The sequence below is a fragment of the Marmota flaviventris genome, chromosome 3, assembly GCF_047511675.1.
Source record: "Marmota flaviventris isolate mMarFla1 chromosome 3, mMarFla1.hap1, whole genome shotgun sequence".
Classification (NCBI taxonomy): Eukaryota; Metazoa; Chordata; class Mammalia; order Rodentia; family Sciuridae; genus Marmota; species Marmota flaviventris.
The window spans coordinates 15687529-15700094 of NC_092500.1; the positions used below are offsets into that span (position 1 = coordinate 15687529).

The 12566-nt window shown below is 36.7% G+C and overlaps 1 protein-coding gene and 1 pseudogene across 6 annotated transcripts in view; one reads left to right on the forward strand and one right to left on the reverse strand.

Moving 5' to 3' along the window:
- Polr3b (RNA polymerase III subunit B) overlaps window positions 1-12566 on the reverse strand; it is a 129482-nt gene that overhangs the window by 85887 nt on the left and 31029 nt on the right. For 5 of the 6 annotated variants that reach the window (XM_027942168.3, XM_071609573.1, XM_071609571.1 and 2 more), the window contains 3 exons: window positions 12166-12288; window positions 6591-6710; window positions 2259-2393 (listed from right to left, as the gene is read on the reverse strand). In XM_027942168.3, coding sequence (XP_027797969.1) covers window positions 2259-2393; window positions 6591-6710; window positions 12166-12288 — 378 coding nt within the window. The remainder of the gene's footprint in view (window positions 1-2258; window positions 2394-6590; window positions 6711-12165; window positions 12289-12566) is intronic. The other variant, XM_071609570.1, reaches the window with a different exon arrangement.
- LOC114088213 (non-histone chromosomal protein HMG-17 pseudogene) lies at window positions 3129-3533 on the forward strand (annotated as a pseudogene).

A 12566-nucleotide genomic window follows, 5' to 3' on the forward strand; every position in this document is an offset into this window, starting at 1 on the left:
ATTCCTCTAGACAATCAACTTCTTTTTCATAGACTCAACAGCATGACTTTTTTTTCCAATTAAAAAAGTTAAAAATTGGCATTGGTAGTAGGATACCACCACCATAAACCCCAGCACTATGGTTAATAAGAATGTGATCAAAAGCAGACCTGTCAATCATCTGCTCTTACCAAACAGTTTCCCTAGAGTCCAGTAGACACTAATTCGTCCCCAAACCAAAACTTGCTATAACTTCTTTTTGAGGGATTGAAACCACAGGCACTTTACCACTGAGCTACATTACTCCAGACTTCTTTATTTTTCATTTTGGGACAGGACCTTGCTAAACTGCTGAAGCTGGCCTTAGCTAGGATGACAGGTATGTGCCACTACACCCGGCTACAAAACTTGCTATAACTTCTGAATTCTAATTCTTAATTTTAATTGTGGTAGTGTCCACTGTTACCCCAGCTGCCACCACCTCTCATCTGGAATACTGCCACCACCTTCTAGCGTATCCACTCTTGTCTTGTTTGTCTCTAAATCAGATCTTTTAAGCTAAAATTCAATCATATCAGTCCCCTGATTAAACCCCACGGCCTGCCATTTTCTACTCCAAGTAAAACTAAATCCACATCCCCTTCCATGGCCTACAGGGCTCTAGATAATCCAGTCTCTGTCTATGTCTCCAATATTATCTCACACCTCACCTCACTCTCCCCAACCACGCTGACCCTTTTCAGTTTCTTTGGTCCCTAAACTCATTTCTGCCTTGGGAGATGTGCACCTGCTTGTGTCTCTTGATGGAATTTAATTCCCCAGGTTGCATGAGGTTGGGTTTTCATCATTCAAGTTTCTGCTTGAACATTTGAAGGCTTGCTAAAAATATATCATTTTTTCCAGAGGACCTTCCCTGATTATACTGACAAAAGCAATGCTTTTCCTCACCATCAACACTCAAACACTTTATCAAGATACGATCCAAAATAACAAACATAACAAGAAATAGAAAAACATGATCCATACTCAAGAGGAAAGCAAATCAAAAGACTGACATCAAAATGATAGAATTAGCAGACTAGGATTTTAAAGCAGACATTAAAAAATTCAAGGATATAAATAAAGGTATGGTTGTCATGTATGAAAAAAGAAGACATTTCACTAGAGAAACAAGCTTTGAAAAATATATTCAAATGAAATTTCTAGAATTGAAAAATAGACCAAAAAATTAGCTGGATATATATAACAATATATGACATAAAAGAAAGCAAGTAAACTTGACAATAGATCAAGAGAAATCACCCAATTTGAACAGAAAAAAATTAATTAATAGAACATCTACATCAAAAGTTCTAATAATTAGAGCCAGGAGGAAAGGAAAACAGAACAAAACCAAAAAAAAGATATTTGAATAAAGCCCACAAATTTGATTAAAAAAATATTTACTACACAAGATAACAACAGAGGCAGTCATACCAAGGTACTTTAAAAAACCAAGGAAAAAGAAAACATGTCCATAACAGGTGGGTCTCTATTCTACATCTTTAATTTAATGGTAATTTGTGATTCAAATGCTGAGATATAAAGTTTCAAAGATTATCAGATACTTGCTACCCAGTAAAAGGGATATACACTCGCAAAATGAGATGGCATTTATGAGTTAGGGCTTAAAATGCGATTACAGACATTCTCACTAACCTACTTTCCTATCATGTTTCCAAAAAGAGATAAAGGGGGGTTCACTTGTTTATTCTGTGTCCCACTAAAATATAAGGACTAAGAGTAAAGGGATCTTTTTCTGTCTTACTCTTATAACCAGTACATAGGAGTATGCCTAGATCATAATAGTTGTTTAATACATATTTGTTAATTGAATACATGATATTGAAGTCATATTTCACTTCAAACATTACAGGGAATCAACATATTTAAAGAATTAACGTTGATTTTTCATAAGGAAATTCTTAAGCTGAAAATAAAGCAATCCTGTATGAAAAGTTTATATTTCAAACATGTGCAACCTATATTCCATTCAAATGTCTGTTTCTCCTACTTAAAATGAATACCAAACTAATTAAAAAAAATTATATGTATATATTTTTAGTTGTAGTTAGACACAACACCTTTATTTTTTTATTTTTATGTGGTGCCAAGGATCAAACTCAGAGCTTTGCATGTATTAGGCGAGCGCTCTACCACTGAGCCACAAGCCCACCGCCCCCCGCAAACTAATTTTTATTAAAGGAAATAAGATTTCTGAGATAAAATAATTAATTCACCTGTCCTGCCAATTCCAACCGCTTATTACCATAATAGTCTCTGTCGTCAACTTTGTTATCTCCTTGGGCCAGAATAACTCTTCGTACCATCACTGCAGTATAGATGCATTTGGCTCGAAAATTGAATTCCTTAACCTGTAATTCAGAAATTATAGAAAAATTTAGAGACAATGTAAGCTAAAGCTAAAATTTAAGATGCCTAAAGAATCATTATACCATTCAAATACGAAAGCACTGAGTTGTTATGATTCTCTTGATTCAAAGAAATTCCACTAATCTAGAAAGTTCGCAAGAGGTAGATGGTAACTTTTTTTCTTTGTACTTAGTACCTGGACAACATTTCTTCAAAGATGGCCACTATCAACTCTTTCCCTTCTTGCCTATCTCATGCCACTCCTTCATTTGAGGTGGAGCTTATCATCCCCTTTGGATTGGCAGTGATTAGTCTGATGAACAAAATATAGCAGAAATTATGCCAAGTCAGTTTTGGCCCCAGCTCTTAAATAAAGTTGCAATCTTCACCTCCTTTCCTTTTTCATAGAGTCCTGAGATATCACAAAAGACGTCCAAACAGTATGGTGGGAGGAAAGGCCACATGTAAGTGCCTGAGGAGCTCTGATGAAAATGAGGGGGCCATCTTGGATGTCCAGTGGAGCCTCTGGCTCACTCCAGTCTTAACTGCTATCTATCTGCAACCTCATAGGAGGCCTAAAATGAGAACTCCCTCTCCAATTTTAGGTGAAGCCCTGTAAACCACAGGAACCATTTCTCTAGGACTCTTCCAAGGCACATAGTGAGTGGGAACACTCATCTATCTAGTGGCTGTCATCACTTTTTGGTAGAATACCAATAATTGTGGGATGTTAATATATGGATTATCTCCAGTGCTATAAAAACTTTATAAACCCCCGGAGCCTGAGCAGTGTGAAGAAGAAGAGGCGAGAACGAACCCCAGACCGAGCAAAGCTGCGTGCCGCTGCATCCCCGCGTCCAGCACCACTGTCGCCCAAGAGAAAGGCTGAAGGGGATGCTAAAGGAGATAAAGCCAAGGTGAAAGATGAACCACAGAGAAGATCTGCAAGGTTGTCTGCCAAACTTGCTCCTCCAAAGCTAGAGCCCAAGCCTAAAAAGGCCCCTGCAAAGAAAGGAGAGAAGGTACCCAAAGGGAAAAAAGGAAAAGCTGATGCTGGCAAGGATGGGAATAACCCTGCAAAAAATGGAGATGCCAAAACAGACCAGGCACAGAAAGCTGAAGATGCTGAAGATGCCAAGTGAAGTGTGCGTTTTTGGTAACTGTGTATTTCTGGTGACTGTACAGTTTGAAATACTATTTTTTATCAAGTTTTATAAAAATGCAGAATTTTGTTTTACTTTTTTTTTTTTTTTAAGCTATGTTGTTAGCACACAGAGCACTTCATTGTTGTTTTGGGGGGGAAGGAGCATATGTCACTAGTAGAATGTCTCCAAAGCTGGACTGCTGTGGGGGAAAAGACCTTTCCCTTCTAGTTTTGAGAGACTTCCTCTTTGTTCCCAAGAGGAAAGGATTCCCTGATGTTGGCACACACAGCCACCTTGGCACAAATGCCTTGTGGTACGGAAAAACTCAAACTCATCTATATGTCCTCCTGTCCCTCTCTGCCATCGGCATAGCCTTAACTCCCCTAAACTCAGACCTGTTGGGACCTGATTCCCAACGATTGGTTTTACTAGTGTGTGGGGCAATCTGGACTTTCCAGTGACATCATTGAGAATAGTGTCCCTCAGAAGAGCAGCAGTTCCTTTTCTAGATTGTGGATCTTCAGATTAATAATTTTTGCCATTTTCCTTTCATTTCCTGAAAGTCAGGGTCAGCTTGTGAAAACTTATTAAACAACATGCTAAATGTGAAATGTCAACCCTCACTCTAAACTTTCCCTATTCAGAGCATCAAATGAAGACTTCATTGGGTTTTATAGTGGCTTTCTGATTTTGGTAGTCCATCCAAGAAGGGAGTTTGAAAGTTGTTGTATACTGTTAATGATTGTCTGCCCATATCTTGCCTGAAATAACATGATTGTTTATGAAAAGTATCTTTAATAAAGCTGGATACAGTTTGAAAAAAATATATATGGATTATCCAAAAGTGGGAGAGAAAGAACTAACAAAAAACTTGAAACGCTAAAACAGAATTACTGTCAACAGAACTCTTGGAGTTCTAAAACTACCCTTGAAGGAAAGAGGAGTTTTGGAGCCAAACTATCCTATACATAAGAATCACCTGGCAGGGTTGTTGCGGGACATGTTAAAATACACAAACTCCTACCCTGGAGTTTCTGATTCAGTTCAGTAAGTACTGGATAGAGTTACAGTACTTCTAGCAAGTTCCCAGATAATGGTGATGCTACTGGCAAAGGGAATGCTCTTTGAGAAGCTCAACCCTCAAAGAATTTAGAGATCAGGGTATCGAGATGATGTTCCTCTGTAGGCTACCCTCAAGAACATGGGCCAGAACTGCTGGATGTCCTTCCCATCGTTCTCACTCTTAGTGGATACATCTAAACCAGTGCTTTTCCATAATTTAATTGTTCAGGTTCCAGCATTGAGAGTATTGCTTTATCTCTGTAAGAATTATTTACTTAATATTTTTAATCATCTTTAAACAACTCATTTCAAAGTAAGCTTCATTCTTTGTAATAACATATAAAGTAAAAAACCACAAAAAAAGAGATCTGCTCTTTTTTCTTGGCACCAGGAATTGAACTCATGGGCACTTAACCACTGAGCCACATTCCCAGCCCTTTTTGTATTTTATTTAGACAGAGGGTCTCACTGAGTTGCTTATAGCCTTGCTGGGTTGCTGAGGCTGGCCTTGAACTCATGATCCTCCTGCCTCAGCCTCCTGAGCTGCTGGGATTACAGGTGTGAACCACTGTGCCCAAGGGGATGTGCTAATTGCATTCAAATATATACATAATTAAATCAAAATGTCCTGTATCACATAAAATCATCTTTTATATCTCACTTAAGTAAATACTATCCTAAACCATCCTGGAAAATGAAGGTCATTTTCCTGGTTCATCTAAAGTGACTATTCTTCAACACATTATGTATAAATAAACTTTCAAAATGGCAATTCAGTTTCAAACCATCTTTCCAATCATCCCAAAGAGCTTAAAATTCAGTTCAGACCCAGCTTTAACATTAAGAATTTTCTAATTCTTTGGATTAGATCAAGGACACTCTGCATCAAAGGGCTGAATCAGGGACCTGTGTTGTATGCTAACAAGGTGTTTTGTGAATGTGCTCCCGTGGCTACTCTCCACTTTCACAGATCTCTTGATCTTCCAGCATTAAAATCAGGCTCTAAAGATAGTCTGCAACCCCTGAATGAGATCATTCATGAAGGTACATATAGTAACTGATTTATAAAAGGCAGCACATGTATTAAATGGGGGAGAGAGTGATTCTTGTCAAAAGGCCACATGTCAATATGGCTAATCTGTTTAATAAGTTAATTAAAAAAATAACTACTATGCACTAGTTCAAGGATCAGAGGTATCTTCCAGTCCTCTGACCACTAATATGTGGGATGATAAGGCAAATCATCCAGCTTAATCGGCCAGGAGTCGTCTCTTGTCCAAGCAGATACCCTGGTCTCTTGCTTTGGCTGTGAGTGAAGAAGGTTGGACAACATAAATTTTAATATTCAAGGTTTAGGAGATTTATTTGTCAAAAAAGCATTTAAAAACTATCTATTTGGGGGCTGGGGTTGTGGCTCAGTGGTGGACTATTTGCCTGGTACATGCGAGGCACTGGGTTCAATTCCCAGCACCATATATAAATAAGCAAATAAAATAAAGGTCCATCAACAACTAAAAACAAACAAACAAAAACTATCTATTTATCCCACTCCTTAGAATATACCCAATCATCTATTATAGTGATGATCGTACAATTGTGTGAATATATTTCACAGTTAAAACAGTAAACTTCTGTATATTTTGTAATCTTAAATAAAAAATACGTGGGAAAGAACTATAAGCTTGCCTTCCTTTAAAAACAGGTAGGTCAGCAGAGCTGTCCTTTGAAGCCATAAAGAAAATCACTATGATCATATGAATATAAAGTAACAGTAAGACTGAAAGAAGAACAACCAGATGACACACATCATGATGGCAACTGTGTACCTGACATTCTGAACACAACTTCTGGTAATGGGTGGGGTAGGACAGTCCTCTTTAGAGTCGTTCTTCAGAACAGACTTTTAAATAGCAACAACTCCTAGTTACAATTCTTTAGCAGAAATTCACAGATTCCATAATTATCATTATTCACTGCAAAAGTGTTACTCACTGGAACATGGGTCAGGATGGTAGAAGCCAGGAGCTCTCTTGCTTCTTCTATTTTGGTTTTCTTTGGTCCACCTCCCCACATCCTTTGCCTTCTTACTTTATTCCCTATGTATTTTAGGGCCTATAAAAAAACAGATTATAGTGTTTGAATGACATCACTAGAGATCATTTATTAAGCACCTATACACAAATACATTATAAGCAAAAAAATAAGTACCCTAGTTGTAGAGAAAGCTGCAATAGTAACCCAAAATCAACATTTATCATGAATTGTAACTAAACAGCTCAAAACACAATTTACATCAGTTTCCTTTTTATTTTTTACATTGTTTTCTTCTATAAAACATACACATGGGGCTGGGGTTGTGGCTCAGTGGTAGAGTGCTGCCTCACATGCATGAGGCACTGGGTTCAATCCTCAGCACCTCATAAAAATAAATACATAAAATAAACATGTTTTAAAAAACAATCAAACACATGATCATTGCAGGAAATTCAGAAAACACCCAAGAGGAAAAAGAAGTGTGTGTGCGCATGCATGCACACATAAAGCAGTCATGAATTCTCTATTCAAAGAGAAGCACAAGTAACATTGTTGGATGGTACTTTTTTCCCCTCCAAAAAAATTAAAATCATACCACAAAAGATCCTCTATGCTCAAAGTTTAAGAAAACATTGCTCAGAGATAACAAAACCTAAATAACTTGAGGGTTAAGACATTTTCATGGACTGGATAATTCAGTGGTGATAAAATGGTTTACTGTTAAAATCCTTCCAAAGTAACCAATAAATTCATAATTTCTAAATACTCCTGAGAGGGTTTTAGAAAAGCAAAAATAGGTTGACTCTGCAGTTTTAGATTCTATATACATGGAAATGCAAAGAGCCTGGAGTAGTTAAAATAGTACTGGAATAATAAGTTGGAGTATTTCTATTACCTGATTTTAACTATAAGTAATCAGAACAGTGTGATGCTGGCAAAAGGAAGAGAATAAGAAGTCCAGAAATAATCCATGATATAAGCACAACTGATTTTGACAAAAGTGCCAAAGCAATTCAATAAGGAAGGAAAAGTGTTTCCAACAAATGGTGGCGAAATCATGAACTACCCATAAGGTTAAAAAATGAACCCTGATCTTCACCCTAAATGGAAAAATTAGTTTAAAACAGATTTTAACTTCACATAAAAACTAAATCTATAAGCCCTCTAAAAGAAAACAGAATATATTCCTGATCTTGTGAAAGGCAAATAATTTTTTAAACATAGTACAGAAGAAGTAACTATAAATGACAACTAAAAACCTTCCTGATAATTTGACATTTTTCAAAATTAAATAACACAGTGAGAAAAATGAAAAATTGCAATACCTAAATCTGGTAAGGGATTTATATCCAGATTTTTTTTTAAAATACTCTAAAATTCATGAACAAAAAGACAAATAGATAAGGAAAATGAACAAATGGTTTGAACACTTCACAAAGAAGAAACACCAGTGATCAATACACAAAAAAGTGTTCATCATCAGTCCTCATCAGGGAGATGAAAATTAAAACCACAATGAACCTGGCATAGAAACACAAACTTGCAATCCCTACTCCCTGGGAGGCTGAGGCAGGAGGATGGCAAGTTTGAGGTCAACCTCAGCAAATTAGGGAGACCATGTCTCAAAATAAAAAATAAAAAGGGCTGAGGATGTAGCTCAGTGGTAAAACACCCCTGGGTTCAATATCTAGCATGGGGGTGGGGGGGTGAGTCACACAATGAGATACCCCAACACATCACTAAGATGGCTAAAATCAACAACTGACAACACCAAATACTGGCAAGAAGCAGCAACTGAAACTCTCCTACATGCTGGTGGGAACGCAAAGTGGCAGAATCATTCTGGAAGGTTTGGCAGTTCCAGCTTAATGAAAGTTATATATACATCTGCCCTGTGCTCCAGGAATTCCACCCCTAAGTATTTATCCCAAAGAAATGAAAATATGTCCACATAGGATTTGTTCACAGCAACCTTATTCATAATAGCCTAAGATGGAAAACAAACAAATGAACATCAGTACAAGAAATACGATAAACCATGGTACAGTCACACAGTGAGATGCCACTCAGCAATAGGAAGGACAAACTACGTGGATAAATGACATAAAAAGGAATAAAAAAGAACTTGGATGAATATCAGACAATATGCTCAGCAAAAGAAGCTAGACACAATAGAAAATATGTTGCTTAATTTCATATGTAAAGTTCTAGAAAAGGCAAAACTAATTTATGGTGAAAATATCAGAATAGTGGAAAACAAATCAGAGGGTAAAGGTGAAACTGATCAGGAAAAGCATTTAAGATTTGTAAATCTCAGTGTCTACAAACTACTTTAAAAGAATAAATAACTACAATAAATCAAGTCAGGGAGAGCACCGTGGAACATGAATGTCAAATGCTGACAGTGGGTGACAGACACATGAGGGCTCTTAACCTTCCTCTACATACTTCACATATGTTACAGTTTTTCCATAATAAAAAGTGTTTAAAGAAGAGGATCATGTGGTTCTTTTGTTTTGTAACAACAATGTACTTTTTAAAAACCTGGCTTTCAGTTCCTCAGAAGAAAGGTTTAACATCCTGGTTCTTCATCCTGGAATCCTGCCCCATTACTGCTGAAAATTCCCTCTTCATCTGTCAAAGTCTAGCTGAAATATCACTTCCTTTCTGAAACCTTTGGAATCCCATTCCTGTTTCTCTGCTCTTTTAATTCCTTGTACATAAAAAAAACAGAATACTTTCATTCATGTTCACATCACACTATATTTTAATTATCTATTTACATGTGTGCTTCTAGACTCTGAGGATGGAACTTTGACATTTTTCTCTTTGACTCTCAATGTCTAGTACAGCGCCTGAAACTGAATGGGGCTCCCTCCCCTAATACAACATTGGGACATCAAATCTACAATCTTCACTATTAAAAGGACATTAGAGCATAAGACAAACTAAGACCCTGAAAACACTTGCTGCAACGACCTCCCAGTAAGTAGTAACTAAGTAACTGAATAAAGCAAGTCAGCAGTTGGTGGGAATCACGAGTATATAGGCAGTTTGTTTTTTCTCTAATCTTCATTAAATTTTTGCTTTCTAATTCCTTTGGGAAAAAGACTAATAATTCTTCTCTTATTGATGAAGAAACAAAAGAACACAGAGGAACAGGGTATCCTTCTGATAGAGCAGAAAGTCACCTTTTCCCTGCAATACTTAGTAATGCTGGAGGGTTTCATGTGAGGGCTACAGTAAGAGCCCTACCTTTTCACAAATAGGCCAAAATGACATTCCCCTGCAAAAAGGCAAAATTAATTTCTTATCTTTATGCCAGAGCCCTTGGCAATGATGATGTAAAACATGTATAACCAATGTAGAGTGGCAGCTTCACAAACAAAAGAAATGGTGGGAAGACTTAAAAGGGAGGCATAAAAAACAAACAAACAAAAAAAAAGAAAACTTGCAGGTTTCAAACAATCCATTAAAGTGCCAAGTCCTCAAAAGTTCAACTACATAAAAAAAATGCACTTGCTACCTCTTCATTTAGAACAGCACAAAACATCCATGTCTCTATAACTGGCAATGTATGTTCAATGATCAACCATCTCAGATAACCTGTGCCTCTCTACCTTTTTATTAGCTGCAAATAATAAATCTATGCCACAATCCAGCATGCAAAGTATAAACACTTTCAAAGTTATACCTTCTGTTTAGGAAAACAGAACATTTGCCTTTCTCATTTTAACTAATTATGTAGTCCCTCCTTTTCACGGACTTGATCTAATTCAGTTAGTTGAAATTTTCTGTCAGTATCTACTTAACAAAAATAAATGTATGTGTTTCCAATCCACTATTTAGCCACTGCTCAAACAGCCTTACAATGCTTAGGGCTATTTGACAAACATGACGATGTTTGCAATAAAATGCATAATAGATCTCATTAAAGTCACTGGGGTACCATTAAGGTAAATCACTTTCAGGGCACTAAAAAAAAAAAAAAAAAAGTACATTTTATAAAGACATGAATTGGCGTAAACATACTTTATATACAAAGATATGAAAAATTGTGCTCTATATGTGTAATAAGAATTATAATGGATTCTGCTGTAGTGTATTTAAAAAAATAAAATCAATTAAATAAAAAAAACTTAAAAAAAAAAGAACAGTGAATCTCATAAAACTGAACCAATTATTACCATCCACAGGATAAATTTTGTATTTTCAACTTCTTGGATATTTCTTAATAGTTTTCCTTCATGTTCTTAGAACACTTAGACAATATTCTTTCAGTTTGTAACAAAGATCCATATCTACAAATACTTCACCTTCCAACACAAGCTAAATATAGACTCCCCTAATCCAAACAGCTTTTCCTGATGCTATTTGCCCAATTATTTGAGTCAATTATTAATTAAATCCAGAAAAAGAGGAAGGCAGGGATGACACAATCCCTGCTGATTTATGCTCTGGAATGATATACAATGACATATGATAATTAACATTCCTAAATGTTTAGCTTAGTTTATAAAAATATCAAGACCGATTTGATTTCAGAACACATATCAATAGATACAAGTGAGAATGCTGTGACTATAGGCATCCTGGGTGACAAGAAAAAAGCAGTGCAGAACTTAGGTCTTATTTTAAGTAACCCACAGAATAGGCAACATATGTATGGACAAATAAGAACTGTGTACTATGGTCCTATAATAGGGAACTCTTACCTCCCAAGGATGGCTATGAAGAATTTTACCAATGATTTACACTCAGCAAAGCACTTTACCAAAGTGGGACTACGAATCCTAAATATGGCAGTTACAGCTCTCCCACATGGAAAGGAGGTACAATTATTTTTATTCTGTTTAGCATACATAAAGTTCCCTATCTTCAAGTCTTATCCTAAGATTCCCTTGACCAGGAAAGTCTAAGCAGGTCACTGAAGATCTAAGTAGTGAAAGGTACTATTTCTGGTCATTTCTTTCTATCGAAAGTAGTATGAAATTGAGGAGATGGGATAAGGACCACATACAACTAGATGCCTAAAGCAACTGGAAGTAGAGAATGAAAGAGATATTAAGGGCAGAGGATATAGCTTAATGGTAGAGCAACCCCTTAGCCTATGTGAGGTCCTGGGTTACCACCCCAGAAATACACACACACACACACACACACACACACACACACAGAGAATGTATTAAAAAATCCACTATACTAGAATTGCTATAGTTTTTTTTTTAAATTATCACTCAAGTAAATAAGGGAAAAAATAATATGGGCCATTTTATCAGAACAAAAGTCTCTTGGGGATATATCTCCCTTCTGAATTAGATACCACAGGCTGACAATCTGTCTAGACAGAATGAAGAAGTCTTCCTTCAATCTCTAAAAAAAATGCGTCAAAGAAACTTCTCTACCACTCCTCCCATCTCCCCAACACCCTTCCCAAATCTATCATCAGGCCATTGCATCTGATGCCTTATCGATGAACCACATTAAAGTTCTAGTTACAATTTGCAGCAAAGGACATCATGAAAGGACACACCTGCATCTGTGTGAAAATCTGAGCTTTCTGGCACTCCTCCAAACTGGGCCCAAATGCAGCCATCACGTGCTCCTCTGTTCCAATCATCTGCACAATTTCCTGGTCACTTTCAACACCCATGGCCTAGGAAAGAAAGAAAAGATGGAAAGAGTGTTGGCTTTGTGTTAACTCACTGACATTTGCTTATGCTAATTTGGCATTGTTTGTGGGTATTACTTCTAAGCAAAAGCTAGCTCTTCTCTCAGAAACAGTGCCATCTGGCATTGGCAGCCATTGCCCAAGCTGCAAGAAGAACCTGAAACAGAAATTTTGATTAGGAAGGGAAAACAAACATTCTCAAGCATCTTTTGCATGTGTACCACCTTCTAAAATTTTCAAATATATTGAGTTTCTTAATGAGA